Source organism: Balaenoptera physalus, assembly GCF_965194825.1.
Source record: "Balaenoptera physalus genome assembly, chromosome: 8".
In the NCBI taxonomy this organism is placed as follows: domain Eukaryota; kingdom Metazoa; phylum Chordata; class Mammalia; order Artiodactyla; family Balaenopteridae; genus Balaenoptera; species Balaenoptera physalus.
In genome coordinates, this window is record NC_138887.1 from 100,611,185 (window position 1) to 100,628,218 (window position 17,034).

Here is a 17,034-nt window from a genome sequence, read left to right on the forward strand (position 1 = left end):
TTCTCTAGTTGCGGTGAGCGGGGGCTACTCTTTGTTGTGGTGCGTGGGCTTCTCATTGTGGTGGCTTCTCTCGTTGCGGAGCACAGGCTCTAGGCACGGGCTTCAGTAGTTGTGGCGTACGGGCTGTAGAGCGCAGGCTCAGTAGTTGTAGCGCACGGGCTTAGTTGCTCCACAGCATGTGGGATCTTCACGGACCAGGGCTCGAACCCGTGTCCCCTGCATTGGCAGGTGGATTCTTAACCACTGTGCCACCAGGGAAGCCCCTAATGCAGTTTCTTATTGAGCCTTTTTGAGGGTCAGTCTGTTTTGAGTTCTTGCTCAGTCACTTCAGTAGCCAGGTGCTGTGTCCTGAGACATGTGAGAAAAGGAAACTCAGGTAGTTGGCCCTTGGGAATCTGGCCTAGATAATTCTTGAGATGAGTATCTGAGCCTTCATTTGGGGTTCTGTCTGGAATCTGATTGGTGACTAGGTCATTTTGGAGTTGAAGACTGTGCTGGATATTAGCATATATCATTGTTCCTGTTAGACAAAGACTTGATTCACTTTGAAGTATTTTTCCTGGCTATCCTTGACTATCTCTTACCCATATCTAGGAGATGTCCCACATTTTGCTCGAAAGGGAGCATTTTCTTCTCAAAAAACAAACCCATATCCCTAGCATTGAGCTATTGAGCTATATTATTTCCATCCTTCCACTTTTAACTTCCTTGGTAAGAAAAATGTATCAACTGCTGTTTTCTTCCCTCTTTGCGTGTGTGTGTGTTGGGGGTGGGCAGGGAGGATTGAGTTCACATTTAATTTAGTGGGAATTAGAATCGTAAATCTTGACTAACCCCTGTTGTACGATAACAGTGTTCTAAATTTGAAATGAGAAATATATTTTGCATCAATTCACTGTTCTCTCTACTTTCAGGATGGCAAGCTTACCAAGGAGGAGATTGTTGACAAGTATGATTTATTTGTGGGCAGCCAGGCCACAGATTTTGGTGAGGCCTTAGTACGACATGACGAGTTCTGAGCTGCAGACAGAGGAACCTACATTTCTTCAAAAGTAATTTATTTTTACAGCTTCTGGTTTCACATGAAATTGTTTGCGCTACTGAGACTGTTATTACAAACTTTTTAAGACACGAAAAGCTGTCTTAAAAACCCCGTCCCCATTCCTCCTCCTCTCTGAGGGACTGGAGGGAAACTGTGCTTCTGAGGAAAAACTCTAATTAGTACACTTGTGTTTGTAGATTTACACTATGTATTATGTATAACATGTGTGTTTATTTTTGTATTTGTTCTCTGGTTGGGAGTATGATACGAAGGATCAAGATCCTCAACTCACACTTTGTAGGCAAACGTTAGCCCTTCACGCTTTCTCAACCCTTACCATATAATTTTTATAATTCTGACTTAATTAATTTTAAGCCTGAGATCAATAAGAAATGTTCAAGAGAGAGAAAAGGGAAGAAATAGTCCCCACAATTTATATTTAGAGAGATAACACTTAAACTTGCCTATTGAAAAGTATACCGCATAAGTAGTAGGGGCCGAATATTTCATTCAGCTGCTCCAGGTCCAGGCCCTGGCATTGTCTGGGCAAGGACCGATCCCTGTGCTGTAAGGAAGCTTGACTCAACTTGGTTTCATTCATTCTTTTTTTTCCTTCCCTGTAAGACTAGCTGTTTGCTAATTTTGTCAAGCTACAGCTGTGGTGGGAAGAGTTGGGGCCACTGTCTTGAAAGTCAGTCAAGTACTGAGTGTGATCTCTTTACAGAGCTATACATAGAAACAGCTGGAAAACTAAAGGAAAAATACAAGTGTTTTTAGGGCACATGCTTTTTTCTGGGAATGCATCTATTGAAATGCTCAAGACTGTCTTGCCTATTGAATCGCTGTAAGTGCCCCCATTCAGCGCCTATTTCCCCAGGTGTTCCAAGGAATTAATCTGCACTGCAGTTAAAATGTACTCCTTTCCAATCATGTCATTGAAAGTGCCTTTAATGAGAGAAATGATCACTGAATGAGGATTCTCTTAAGAAACTCTAAGATAAAATAAAGAGAAGATTATTTGGACCACCTTAAATGAAAGCTTAGAACCTCCTAGTGTGGTGGGATTTTTTTTCTTTCCTTTCTCTTTTGGACGGTGGTTAAATAGCAGTATTAGTTAGGGGCTTGGTTGCAGTGTTCTTATCTTGTGGGCTGGTTTCCAAAAACCACATGCTGCTGAATTTACCAGGGATCCTCATACCTCAGAATGCTAACCACTTACTGCCAGGCCTGTTTCTGTGTCAGCTGGAGAGCTTGAGCCAAGACTCAAAGATGAGAGGGCTCTTTGGTTTGAGGACCATCACTCACCCTTCCTGCCTTTGACCCATCGCTCCCTATGTCCCCATCTCCCCACTGCCAAAAAAAAGTTTATCATGAATCAACATTGCCATTCCTTATCGAAGAGAGGGACATTGTAGAAGGAGCTGAAGAAACCACCTCTGTTCCCAACTCACTTTACCTATATTTTACGTAACAGGAAACTGTCTTTTTTTGGTCCCTTTCATACAGATGGACCTCTTTTGAGGAGAATTATTATATTCCAAGTTTTTAGCCCTCAGGTTACTAAGACAAATACATATATATATATATATATATCTAACCTTTATTATTTCATATATCTTTCTGGATAATACATTCAGGTGGTGCTGGGTGATTATTATAATCTGAACCTAGGGGTATCCTTTGGTCTTCCACAATCATGTTGAGGTGGGCTACTTGGCCTGGTAAAAAGCCGGATATCGTGTAACTTCACCCCAGCCTTTGCATTGAGCTCTTGAGAGCGGATACATTCTTTTAACCCCCATATAAGGGAGTGGAAATTCTCTACCTTCCAGATTCCCCATTTTTTATTGTTAAGAAGATCAGGGATAATTAATAATGCCACCAACCCTGGCTTGGAGAGGGCACATCATGAATTGTGTGGCAGGAGATCCTCATAGGTCACTAGGTACAGAGAACCCAGGCCTTATGTTAAAGTCACGCACCTAGAAAGCAAACCTCCATCTGCTAAGACAGCAACTTCTGGATGCTGGGTGCTCATCAGTAAGCATTGTATTCTAATCTCTAATGATCCCCCTGGATTTTTTTTTTTTTCCTTTTGGTTTAAATCAAGCCTGAGGCTGGTGAACAGTAGCTGCACACCCACATTGTGTGTTCTGTGAATGCTAGCTCTCTTGAATTTGGATACTGATTATTTTTTATAGAGTGTAAACCCAGTTTTATATTCTATAATGCAAACAGGTACCTATCTGTTTCTAAATAAAACTGTTTACATTCACTGTGGGTTACGTATGTCCTTTATTTTCTTAAGAAATGGAACTCTTGCGTAGAATTATGGGTGTTATAAAATGGCACAGAAAAAGAGCTCTCCTAGAAGGTTTATCATACCCCCCACCCCAACCCAGAGAAGTTACTGCCTTCTCCCAGATTGGTTACTCTTTTCTTCCTATTCCTGAAATCTTCTAGCATCCTTCTACAGCTGTAGCCCTTCTCTGCTTCCCTTAGGCCATATAACTGGAGAGGAGCCCAGCTGCTCATTACATAATTGCCTGATACCAAACACAAGCCATTTCTGAATGTACACACATTTATCTTGATTTTTATTTCAGAAAGTCTCTTCTTCATGGGGTGGGGAGAGGGAGTATAAGGTAAAACAGTTTTTTGAACATTTTGTATAGTTTATATAAATGGTATTGAGATGTGCAAATTCATTTTGAGAACATGAAGGGAATTAAACTATTAACTTTAGTAAATACACAGCTTAAGACAGATATATAGGTTTAGCCAGATAGGTGTGGGGGGAAAGGAAGCACCTGGAATATTCATGCTGGTACAGGGGTTTGTGGGCATGGCTGTCCCAGGCAAAGCGATAGCAATTACTGGCAGTGACAGCATAAGAAAGTTCTTTCAAACTCATTTGGGACCTACTAAAGGGTTTTTTTTTTTTAATTTATTTTATTTATTTGTTTTTGGCTGCATTAGGTCTTCGTTGCTCTGCTTGGGCTTTCTCTAGTTGCGGTGAGCGGGGGCTACTCTTCGTTGTGGTGCGTGGGCTTCTCAGTGCGGTGGCTTCTCTTGTTGCGGAGCACGGGCTCTAGGCTCGCGGGCTCAGTAGTTGTGGCTCGCGGGCTCTAGAGCGCAGGCTCAGTGGTTGTGGCGCACGAACTTAGTTGCTCCGCGGCATGTGGGATCTTCCCGGACCGGGACTCGAACCCATGTCCCCTGCATTGGCAGGCGGATTCTGAACCACTGCGCCACCAGGGAAGTCCCGGCAGGCGGATTCTTAACCACTGCGCCACCAGGGAAACCCTAAAGGTTTTTTTTTTAATGTCTCTCCCATTTCTAAAATGTTTTCATAAGTTTGTTTTAATTCAAAATGTATCATCTTTGAATAGATCCCCAGTTGGGAAAAAATGTTACTAAAAAGGAAAATAATTGTTGTGTATACACTGAAAAATCATCAGCCAGACTCCTTTACAGTTGCCTTGTATGTAGAAATCTGTTCTCCAAGTGCTATAAATTCTGCCACTTAAGAGTAGAAACTGATGATTGTTGAGATGGCCTTTGGGGTGGTCTGAAGTAGACCCAGCTGGAACAGTAGCTTTGTGTAGGTAGGAAGGAAATAGTAGGAAAATGGAAAATTGACCTCAAATTGCTATCACTCCCCTTCCCATTTACTGTGTTGTAGTAGTTTGGTTTTTGACAGGGAAGGTAGAAAGTAGAAATTTCCTTAAATGTAAAATCCTTGTTGCTGCAAACAGGCCAATATGGCTCCTTAGTTGGGACCAACTTGGCTAGAAGAGACGGTAGAAACTTCCATTTTCTGGGAGCTAGACATGTCGGACTCATCTGTCATGGGCTTTCCACACACCATCTCCATGATGCAAGCTCGGAACTGGAGGAAAGAGCAGAATTGGAGATAGTCCCCTTGGTAGACCAGTACCAAGGAGATAACATCAGGAAGCATACGGGAAAAAAGATCTCATTCTTTGTATCCTCAAAGCCTTGCACAATGCCTTAGACACAGGATCTCCTCAGGTGGTTTTGATTATATCTTCCCAATACTGAGAGCTAGCTATATTCCAGGCTAAGACTACTCACTACTCCTGGGTCTACAATGATAATCCCTACACATTCTGGCTAACTCTGAGAATGTGTAGAATTTCACTGTCGGGAAACCTCACAAACCACCCTGGCCCATAAGAGCACTGTCAAAAGTGACCCCAGAATAGCCCCGCCCACCCACCCCACCATTACTTGAAAGTGCTCCCAACTGGGAAAAGACTGCCAATTCTGTTTCTATCCAGGAGGTTTCACATTAGTTTTGAATCCATCTCTGGAACTGAGGAAACAAAATGACAATTCTCAAAGCAGAGTGTTAGCTCTACAAGACAGGAACCCTCCTTGATTTGTCTGAGTTTGGGTTTTTAGCTTAGATTCAGGATTTGGGATAGGAAGCTACCTGGTACCTTCAGATGATAAGCTGTTTTAGAAACATGCATGTGTTGTGATTTCTGTGTTTCACATAAATGGTCGTGCAGACTAGAAGTTGGAAAGGATTAAGAACTCGTGAAATGGAAATTTAGGGGCACTGTTGATCTATCAGTTTTTCAGTGAAACGGAAAGCCTTTTCACTTCTCATCCTGCCCTTTGGAGCAACTCGAATTTTATGGCTCAAGTTGTCTTCCCTGGGTTCTGTGATCTTGTCTTGATGACCATGACTTCATCCCTGTGCTTACTTACCAAGTGCTTTCTAGCCTGCCAAGGGTTTCCATGGCTTCCCTGTTCACCCCTAGAAACCCTTTGAGTGGAGTCCAAGGTGCTTGGAGTTAAAAGTCGTTGTTGAGAAGAACCAGGTCTTAGGAATATAAATAGAGAGCTTTACCTGCTTATTCATGAAGCAGTAGATGATGGGATTGTAGACGCAAGCACTCTTGGAGAAGAAGGCAGGAATGGTGACAAACCGTAAGTCCACCCCATGGTTACAGTTGTTGACTGTATACATGGCCAGGGCAGCATAGGGCGTGCAACAGAGACAGAAGGATCCCACCATCATCACCACCGTGTGGCTCACCTCCCGCTCAGCTTTCTGGGTTGTAGCTGACTCCTGCTGCTGAGCTGCAACCTGGAAAGAGCACAGAAAACATCACACCCTCTTATCCCTGGCCCTGAACTCCCAGATCTCTGGACTCTTCAACTAGGGGGCCATCTACTCTAATTGTCTCTCTGCTGTCCCAGCTTTTGGCCTAGTCCCTCTGTTTCCCCTTCCTTGAGGAAGGCAAGATGGAGGCAGCTCTCTGGTCTGTGACAATGGAAAAGATCACATGCATCGCTTGATATACCTGAGCAGGGATGACTCCACCTTATTCTTCATTCCATTTCATCATCTCCCTGTCCCCACTTCCTTCACTGCTTTTTGATACCCCTCTACCTGACTATGGACATTTCCAAATGTTTTATGTTCTAGAGCACTTACCCGCTCTTCCCTCTCACCTAGAGCCTTGTGATCCCTTCCTCCCTGACCCTCACGAAAGGCACTCACAGCTCTGAAGACCCCCAGCAGCTGAGAGTAGGAGAAGCAGATGAGGGAGAGAGGCACAATGTAGCAGAAAATGAAGAGGAACCAGGTATAGTACTCACTGTAATATTTGGTGCCCACGGTGTACCAGTCGGGACCGCAGGAACACTGAAGACCCTCGGGGACGAACCTGCAAGGGACCAAGCACTTGCTCACTGTGAGGCTCAATTAGTAGAGAGGGAGCTGAGATTCTTGGATTGTGTTCTCCACTTAGAACCCAGAGTGACTTCAGGCAGTGAGTATTTTCTGTCCTCACCAGCAAGCCTTTAGCAATTGCAACTGCAGAGTAAACTTTAGCACTTGTCTCCCACAGCCCTTTCCCTTATTTATTCCACCAACTCTTTAAAAATTAGAGGTCAAAGACTATACCCAACTCTCTTCCCGTCCTCACAAGCTGAGCTTCTAGCTAAGTCAGCACAACGGCCCCGCACTCTCACCGGCTCCAGCCAAAGAAGGGTGGGATGGAGACACCAATACCAATGGTCCAGGTGGCCAGGACCACCGTCAGTGCATGCTTGGAGCTGAAGTGGAAGTTGCCGAAGGGCTTACAGATGATGATGTAGCGCTCAAAGGCCAAGAAGGCCAGGGACCAGCCTGTCACCAGACCTGTGATGAAATGTGAGGGTAAGAGGGTAAACAGCCCCACTCATCCTGGCAGGCAGAGTGGAATACAGATGGGGTGGAGAAAGCACAGGGAGGGAAGGTTGGAGTGGTGAGTGAAGTAGAGTTTGGGACTCGGTCAAACTTCTAGTCTGGGTGGCTTTATATCTCAGTATTCAAAAGAGCACCAAACTTCTATCCCCCAGACTCCTCTTTGGGGCCCACTCTCACCCAACAGCCTGGCCCCTGGTTCCAATCATGGAGCGGTGTCCTTTGCCTCCCCCCAGCCTCCTTCTGCTGCAGTACCTGCTGTACAGCCCAGGAAGGCCTCCAGAGCACAAACATGGCTGCCGAAGACAAAGTATTCATGACAGCTGGTGATGAAGACGACAAAGAGAAGATGCAGTAGATGAAGCCCCCCACGGATACATTGACCAGAATATAGTTGAGTGGCTGCCGCAACTTTCTGTAGCGCAGTGTGGCCACCAGCACTGTGGCATTGAGTGGCATCCCTACAAAGAAGACAAAGCCCGTGAAGGCTGCCTGGAGGTGGAAGGCCCAGACAGGGGTGAGGTGGTACTGAGGCCCATCCCACGGCCCCACCAAGGAGATGTTCTTGAACAGAAAAAACTCCTCCTCCTCTGACATCTTGCTCATGGGATGTCCGCCACCCCCTCTGATTCCTCTTAGATCATCCTCCCGCCACCACTTCTCCCCAACCCTGCCAAAGAACCTCTCCTCCAAAGCCACTTTGGAGCTCCCTGAAAGATCAGTACTGATCCTAAGCCTCCTAAGGACAAAGTTTGGGATTAAAGACCCTAAGCCCCCACCTAAACCTTTTGTGGCCCCGAAGCCGATTGTATGTTCTTCAGAGGATAAAAGATGGGGCTCAAAGAATCCGGACATGCAATGCTCAGGTGCTGGAATGAATAGGAGTGGGCTCATTAGGGCCTGGGAGATGCTGACCCATGTTTAATGAAGACCCTCCATCCCTTTTTTTTCCCTTTGAGTGGACGTCTGGACGGTACCCTTCTTCTTTGACTTCAGGCACTACTATATCCCTGTAGGTGTTTACACGCCATCTGCCCCTTTGTGGAAGGTGCCCCCTAAGTGTCCCTCTCCAGGGATCTTGGGCTCACAGCCAGCCTGGGAAGCAGCCTGAGGCTGCAGGAAGGGGCAGGGAATGGAGAGTTCCCTGGAGCACCGTAGTAACAGCCTTCATGGAACAGTTCAGGGGCAACTCGACAATGCCTAGAGGTCTAAGGCATCCCAGGCTGCCAGTTTCTTCATGGTGAGACTACCCAGGGAGGGTACCTTTCCTACTCAGACCTCCCCCAGCCAGATCGAGGTTAGTTTGCTCACTGCCCCTCTCACGCCATGTTCACACCTGCCCCTGCCCTTAGCTCCGCAGTGCCCAAGTTGCCAGTCATCCTGTCTGCTCATCCAAGACCTGCCCAGTGAATTACATAATTCACTGTCCAGAAAGTGAACACAAACCAACTGTTGTTCAGATTATGACAGACAAGAATGGGGTTTCACAAAGGAGACATCGGTGTGATACAATAAACAATGTCCTCCACAGCCTTCCTGAGTAGCACAAAAACGAGTTTCACAGGATTGGGTCTCCTGCTGACTATTACCCTCAATGTGGGCTGCACACAAAGCACGATTCAGAACTGGACATAAACCAGAACCATTCGGCTGGGGGCCAAATACCAGCTCTGCCAGGCTACTCTAATCCAGAGGACATTTCAACTCTCTAGAGGCTTGAAAGGGATTATTCCCTAGCCTCTCTAATCATTGCTTCTCCCTGCTTAGTTTTTTATCATTTAATTTCTGTTTCAAGTGGATTGTATATGCCTGGGGCTCAAAATTCAAAAAGTACAAAAGAATATACAGTGAAAAATACATTTCTTTCCCACCCAGGCTCCCAGTTCCCCTCTCCAGAAGCAACCAGTGTTCACTTTTTGCTGTGTTTTTGATGCGTAGGATGAAATGATGTGTTGAGCTTGAAATGTGTTGTGACAATGTTGTTTGTTAAATACTGACCAGACAAGTGGTGAGATAAGGGAAAGTTCTACATGCTCTTGTGAAAATGAGGAATCGTCCAAGGATATGCCTGAATGAATGCCATCTTCACGCCTGGGAGGAAAGAGCAGAAACCCCCCGGAGGTAGAGCCAAGACTCTTCCCAGAGCATTTCATCTGCTGGCTTTGCAATACAGAGACAAATGAACCACTGAGGGCCTAAACTCCTACAGCCTAGATCAAGGCCACAATAATTTTAGCCTGGAAAACAAGGCATGGTAGATGGCAATGGATTTCCACCAGGGCGGCCCTCCTCTCCCCCACCCTGTTACCCTGGAGACATTTGGAGGTGTGTGGGATGGGAGGGGGGTGTTTTTTGGCCGTTGGCAAAGAAAGGATTACTGGTATTGAGTGGGCAGGACACTGCTCTAGACAGGCCACACTGAGAATGATCCTGCCTCAAATTCCAATAGTACCCCCAGAGAGAAGCACTGGCTGGGACCCAATCCCGCTCTCAGCCCTGAAACATTCTCAGCAAAGTCCCCCTGGCGCCCTTGATTGGAGCCACCTCACTCCTTGGCACACCCAGCGAGAGAAACAATTAGGAAATGTGTACTGAGGTAATGGAATGACGTGTTGAGTGGCTTTTATTTATAAGCCAGTTTAAAGCTGGGGAACAGCTACCCAAAAAAGTCCCTTTGGTTTGAGAATAGATGAAAACCCTGTTGCTTTTCTCTCTGGCCATGATTAGTTAGTGGAGCCAGTCATCTGGTCCAGACACTCCTGGATGGGGATAATAAAACTTCATCCCCTGGGTACAAAGGAATGTTAGCCAATACGTTCTCTAAAGCGAGGGCCATTCTTCCCCATATCCAACAGACGCGTTGGTTTATTAGGAAGCCTGCTTTTGCATGGATGGTGGGAGGGTTTCTTTAGGCTTATGGCTTTTACCTCGAGCCAAGTAATGAAGATCCACCTGAATATCTGTTGCCCCTGGTGGTTTTTTGGTGCACACTCCTGGCTTGCTTTCTTTCCCTCATTCATGCATTCATTTATTCCACAGACATTTGCTAAGAGATGCCTACAACAGCAGTTGTGCTGTGAGGATGAAATGAGATTAATCTGGTAGAGTGCTTACCTAAGGCCGGGTACCCAGAAATGCTTGGGAGTTGTTTGTTTTGTCAGCAGGATTGCCAAGTGCCAGACACAAGGCTGGATCCAAAGATCAATAAGACAGATCTCTGTCCCCCCAGAAGCTCCCAGCCTCCTAGAGGGGACCCCCCCCCTGGAGGCAAACAAGGGTCCTGGGGGTGTGATGGATGTGGTACAGTGGCAGCACAAAAGAGAGAGCCAGACAGAGCCTACTGGGTCTCCTACAAGGCCCCAGTTTCTGAGGTGTGACCTCCCCCCTCACTCTCATTTGGGGAATCCCAGCCTGAAGAACCCCACCCAGGCCACCCTTAGCCGATTGGCAGGCTCTTCCCTGAAGCTTCCCTGGGTGGGATGAACAGGGCAGGCTGGGGTGAGGGAGGAAGTGTGGGTATTTACAGGATGTATTCCCATCTCTGGTTTTCTAGAAAGTCTGGGTAGCAGTGTGTATCGCATTTAAAACAGGCTTTGGATTCAGATAAATGTGCTTCATATAAGCTGAATTTGGGCACGTTTCTTTTTCTTACAGTGGGGTGACAGCTATGTCACAAGGCTTTTATGAGGTTAAGTAAGATCTGTAAAGCACAGATCACTCTGCTCAGCCCACAGTAAGCATTAAGTGGCAGCTTTCCTCTCATGTATTTTCTTCTTGCCCTCATGTTGCCATCATAATAACCCCTTTCCTTTGTACAGCACTTTACAGTTTGCGGAGTGCTTTCACATACATTTTCTTACCTGATCCTCAAATTACCCTGTAAGGCAGACAGGGCAGGTGTTACTTCCCCACCTGACAGATGAAGAAACTGAGTAATTTAGCAAATATCACCTAGTCAAGGGTGATCTGGGACAGACTTCTTAGTCCTCACCTAGGAGGCAGATGAGTTTGGAGGATTTTTTCTGGTGGTCTGATCATGAGGTAAGAAAGAAGAGTGGTTCTTCACGGGTGCAGGAGATGCCAGGCAGGCCCCCTCAGCCCTGGGGTTCCCGGAAGGGGGGCTGGCTGGAGACTGGCTCCCTCCCTGCCCTTCCCCAGCAGCACCCCACGAACTCCACTTGGCAGCCCTGAGGGAGAACTGGATGGTCACGGGGAAGACGGGACCTTGCCTAATCACGGTGTGGCTCCACAGTGGGCCAGGGAGGAGCGGAGAGAGCCGAGGGGCAAGGCCTGCTGGAGTGCAGCCGACCTGGGCTGGGAGCCAGCCTGGAGGGAGAAGAGAGGCCCTTCTAGGAACCACAAACTGCGGCTACTGCTGATGTGGCAAAGAAGACACAGCTGGCAAAGAGTAACCCTCAGTGGCTCTTTGGTCTAGGGTTATGATTCTCACTTAGGGTGCAAGAGGTCCCGGGTTCAAATCCCAGACAAGCCCTACTTTTCCTGGATTTTTCTTTTTTTCTGTTCCCCTTTCCCCGCCACACAAGTACACATTGCCTGCCCTTTCTCAAGTTGAAGCAGAGATGACCCAGTGGTGAGTGAATAAAGGACCCTGAAGACAAGCTGCCAGTCAGTCTCCCCATTAACCATGGCCTGTGTATACCCCATTATTTCCGCTGAGGCCAAGCCGAGCAGAAGGGGATTGGCATAGCTCCAGGAGCTGAACCTGAGAAGGTAGAGCCAAAGGGTTGCCTCATGTTAGGCAGAAAGCCTCTCAGAGAGCCTCAGATAAAGAGCAGGTGGTCAGAACAATCGGGGCCTGAGCTGGAGGTCAAGAAAAGGCAAACTCTCCATGTAAAACCCAAGCTATGAAATGCATTGGCTTCAAAGTCCAAAAGCTAGGAATAAAGTTACAATTCTGAGTCTCAGCTTTCCTCCTGGTAAAATGGGAACAATAATATTCATTTCTTAAAGTTGAGAGGATTAAATCAGAAACTGTATGTGAAAACACTTTGCAAGCTATAACGCACCTTACAGACGTAGGGATTGTTAGGAATACTACTAAAGATAAAGAGAATCTGGAAAGGAAATTCTGACAACATGACAGACTGAACTAATGTAGTTTCTCTTCACCCAGTGTCCCCTAAAACACACACAGAAATACTACATAAAACAGAATTTAAAAACTAATGTATGAACAATTGCAAAATTGGTTTAAAAAGAGAAATTCCCAGATATCAGAATTAAAGAAAATATAAAACTAAACAAAGAAGGAGGAGGAGGAGAAGGAGGAGGGACTATCACAGTAGCCCATGGTTCATTTCAGACACAGATCACAGACATATACCAGGGACATGGAGATGTGTTCTAATACTTTCAGTTATAGCTAAGTGCCCTCAGCCCACCAGAGACAAAGAGCTGGGACTGAACCCCCTGCATAAAGCTCAGAACATCAAAGATCTACCTTATCCATGGAAAGAAGACTAAAATGGCACACGCCAGTTCAACGAAGCAGAGAAAAGGGTTAGAAATCCAAGTCAACCCTGAGAAATTGAAGTGTGAGCCTGAGAAAATGCTTGTGTTGCATCTGGATTTATGTTATTTGCAGGATGCTGAATCCTCAAGCAGAGAAATTAAATATAAACCTGGTTTAGGACAACTTGAAATCCCTAGGAATACCACACAGCCTCACAGAAGCAAGAAAGAGCTCTCCAAGACTGTTTTCATACCCCAAGGTATATGGGAGTCTCACTAAAAAGTGAAATATCAAAAACACCTACTGAAGAAGAACTCACAATAAAAATCTTATAAACTAGACAAGAAAGCAATCCACCTAAGGAAGACTCAGCAGATACAACAAACAGGACAATTAACACTCCAAGAACTGTGCATAATAGAACAACATGACAAGCACTGTGTAATAAGTATTCTTAAAAGTGTTAAAAGATTAAAGACAAGAAAGTAAACCATATTGAAAATATTGCACTATGTAAAAAAAAAGCAGCTCATTGAGGGAAAAAAAAATTAGGAAATGGAAGACATACCATTGAAGACTCAAGACATTAAACAGTAGACTAGACCCAGCTGGAAGGAGAAGTAGTAAAGTGGAAGATAGAGCTGATGAAATTGTTCAAAATATGGGGGGAAAGGGGAAAGTAATGAGATAGAAAATATGAAAGAATAGTTAAAAGACCTGAGGAAAAGAATATGCCTATTACACCATCACACTGAATATATATATAGTTTCCTGAAAGAGAGAGAATGAGGGAAATGTATGGGTTGGCCAAAAAGTTCGTTTGAACTTTTTGGCCAACCCAATAATATTCCAAGAGATAATGATTGATAATTTTCCAAAATAAAAGAAAGACACAGTCCTCAGATTGAGAACTGAGCTTATAAACACATTGTGGTGAAACTGGAGAATACTGAAGAGAAAAAGAAAAATCTTAAAAGCAACAAAAAATAAAAAATTTTTAAAAACTTGTTTGCCTAGAGAGACAATTATATTGGCAGCTGACTTCTTATTAGCAGCAAAAGATTATAGAAAAAAATAGAATATCTTCAAAAGTCTGAAAGAACTGTCAACCTAAAATTTTATGCCCACTAAATTTCCATTTAAGTGTTGTGAAATAAAGACCTTTTAAGACAAAAGACTGAGAATGTTTACCACTCAAAGACTTTCACTGAAATGCCACCAAAGGATATATACTTCATAAGAAGGAAACTGTAATAAGAAGGAAGGAATGAAATGCAAGAAGGAATGGTGAGCAAAGAAACTTATAAATATGTTAGTGAATCTAAAAAAGCATTGAGCGACTTCCCTGGCGGACCAGTGGTTAAGACTTCGCCTTCCAATACAGGGGGTGCGGGTTCGGTCCCTGGTCAGGGAGCTAAGATCCCACATGCCTCGCGGCCAAAAAACCAAAACAGAAGCAATATTGTAACAAATTCAATAAAGACTTTAAAAATGGTCCAAAAAAAAAAAAAAAGGTCCACATTAAAAAAAAATCTTTAAAAACAATTTTTTAAATTAAAAATAAAATAAAATAAAAATAAAAAAGCATTGACAGCCACTGTTAGTGGAGTAACAATCAGTTCAGCTGCTTTATAGAGCAATTTGGCAATACCTAGTAAATTTTAAGGTGCACATATTCTATGACCCAGAAATTCTACTTCTAGGTATCTACCTTAGAGATGTGCTTACATATATGCCAAGGAGGCAAGCACAGCACTGTCCAGCACAGCATTGTTTACAATATGGAATATTGGAAATATCCCAAATGCTCATTAGCAGAAGAATGGATAAATCAGTTGTGGTATATTCAAACAATGGAATAGAATTCAGCAGTTAAAATTCATGACCTAGAGCTATATGAAACAGCATGAATAAATGTAAAAAGAACAAAAAGTTAAGGAAAAAAAAGTTTGCAGAAGAATGTGTATAATATACTGTACTTTTTGCATCTGTAAAAGATTCACTTTTTTTTTCTTTTTAGTGAAAGAATCTAGGCTTTTAGAAATAAGGGGAAAGGGGGATAAATGGCTGCATCAGTCCGCAGAGAGGATGATCTGCTGGGATGGGATTAGGAGGGAGGCTGAATCCTGTGTCCATGGATTACAAGGATTAATTCAGATTATCCCCCTAAGCTGATCACCTGGCTGGTATCCCCACCACTCCTAGCCCTTCAGAGATGCATCCCTGGACCACAGTCCACTTCCCCCCCATACCTGCTAAGCCCTTTCCTCCAGCCTCCTATCTTCATTCTCACCCTCAACCCAGTACTGGTCTGGGTTTTACTCATATTTGGGTCCTGAGAATAGACTGGTTCAGATCTCCTCTGAATGCTCCTCAAATCAAGGGTGAATCGTGACCTGCACCCCTGGAGCCAGGGAGAGATTAGTCCTAATACTCTGGATGAGAGCTCCCTGAGGAGAGCTTGGACCCCTGGATGTTACAGTCGACAACTTCCTCCCCTGTCCCTCCCTCCATTAGCCAAGAGGTCAGCAGTCAAGGTCTGCTATCTGACCCTGCTGGTTCAGCCAGGACCAGAAGGAGCTGTGCTGGGGCAGAACAAACAGCCACTCTGCTTCCAGCATTAGACTCTGTCATTCCCAGGAGCCCTATGCCCTCCACCCTCCTAACGCCAACCCCTTTCCATCATCCCTGACAGTTGCCCTGCTCCCCAAGTCTGGACAGGCCTGAAATCGGCAGTGGACCCTCTGGAAAGGGTCTGGGTGGGCTTGCCCAACAGTCTTTCCCCACAACTCGATCACCTTAACCACAGGGTCTGGAGTGGAGCCCTGTCCTCTGGGGAGCAAACGAAACATCTTGATCTGTGCTCACCATCTCTCAGAGCACATACGAGGCTGGGGGTATGAGAGGGAAGAAGAAAGGTGAGGAGAGAGAGACAGAGACAGAGAGAGGCTTAGAGGCAAAGTTATGGTTAATAGGCAACATTGAACTCCTTAATTGTGAGTTCATATGTTAAAATAAGCAGAGCATTGACTGTGTTATTGGGAGATTTACCTTTACTCATTTATTCTACGTGTGAAGGACTTTGTCAGATGCTGGAGATACAAAAAATGACTAAGATAACTTCCCAGTCTTCAAGAAACTGGGCAGACAGAAAATTAAAAACCTGACCTTGACAACCCAGAGTGACTGGCGCTGCCCTAGAGGGAAGAAGGACAGGGCAGAGCACAGCAGGGGCATATAATGGGGTTGGAGTGGGGCGTCAGGAACAGCTGCTTAGAGATGACTCCCCACCGAGTGCTGAAGGATAAGTAGGAGATGTCCAAGCAAAGAAAGGTTCCCTTCTGAGGAATATAGAGGGTTTGTGAACCTGGGAGCCTTGTGGGGGGGGGGGGGGAGTGACACTGACAATATATGCCCAATGACCTTGTGAGTGGATGCACAAGAGAAGGGATTGGTGTGTGCCCCTGGCTTAGGAATCTCCCAGTGCTTTTCTGGATGTGCTGGGGCGCCCCGGTTCCCAAGTGTACCCTTTTTTAATTTTCCTGGCTGAGACCTGCAGAGACGTGAGAACAATTGCTTCGTCAAGATCTGGCATAAGGTAGACGTTCCTCGAATGAATGATGAAGTAAGTGAAATAAGCCCTCTGAGCTTTCACATCTCCCTTCCATGAGAGTGAAAATCAGCAGTGCCCACTCTGAGCAGGCTACAGGGGCAGGTTGAGTGAGGGTCATGGCTCGCAGCCCAGCGGGCATGGGGCCAGGTGGGAAGGCAGGCGGTGGAGAAAAGAGCTCTTCGGACACTAAGGACTGCGTAGGGCCACGGAGCGGCCCCTCTTAAGAGGGTCCCTGCTTCTGGCTTGGTGGAGGCGCGGGGACAGCAGAGGGATCAGGGCCCCGAGGTTCGAGTATCCTGGCCTTGGTTTCCCTCCTCCTGCCCTCACGCAGCTCTGAGGCTGGGGCCAGCGGCCGGGGCTCCGCGCTTACTGCCGAGCTGGGCGGCAGCGCCGACCTGCTCCGTAGGAAGCGAGGGGAGTGTAAGCATCCGTGCTTTTGGAGAAAACAGGCCGGGGGACGGGGCCCTGACACATGGCGCAGAGCGGTCTCCCCGCTCAGCCAACTGCCAGCAGGACCCACTGCCAGACCAGGGGATCTGGTCGCTCCCTCGGCGCGGGCCTTGGGGCGTGTCGGGGACACGCTCGCTCGGCCTCCCGGCACCCTCCAGCCGGCACGGGGTCCGGGAGTTCTGGTGGTGGGCCGGCTTCCGGGCGGCGGCGGGGGAGGTGTCAGGTGGCTC

General features: G+C 46.0%; 2 protein-coding genes across 3 annotated transcripts in view; one reads left to right on the forward strand and one right to left on the reverse strand.

The window, feature by feature from the left end:
- The window catches only part of CALU (calumenin), a 28,618-nt gene extending 25,301 nt beyond the window's left edge, over positions 1–3,317 (forward strand). For both annotated transcript variants that reach the window (XM_082472399.1, XM_082472400.1), the window contains exon 7: positions 915–3,317. In XM_082472399.1, the coding sequence (XP_082328525.1) occupies positions 915–1,019 (105 nt within the window). In that variant the 3' untranslated portion in view covers positions 1,020–3,317. The remainder of the gene's footprint in view (positions 1–914) is intronic.
- Positions 3,034–16,811, reverse strand: OPN1SW (opsin 1, short wave sensitive). The gene is given in 6 exon segments (XM_082472463.1): positions 3,034–4,934; positions 5,925–6,164; positions 6,582–6,747; positions 7,055–7,223; positions 7,524–7,613; positions 7,616–16,811. Coding segments are annotated over 6 exon segments (1,332 nt in total). The 5' UTR covers positions 8,163–16,811; the 3' UTR covers positions 3,034–4,814.
- Positions 16,812–17,034: the final 223 nt, after the last annotated feature.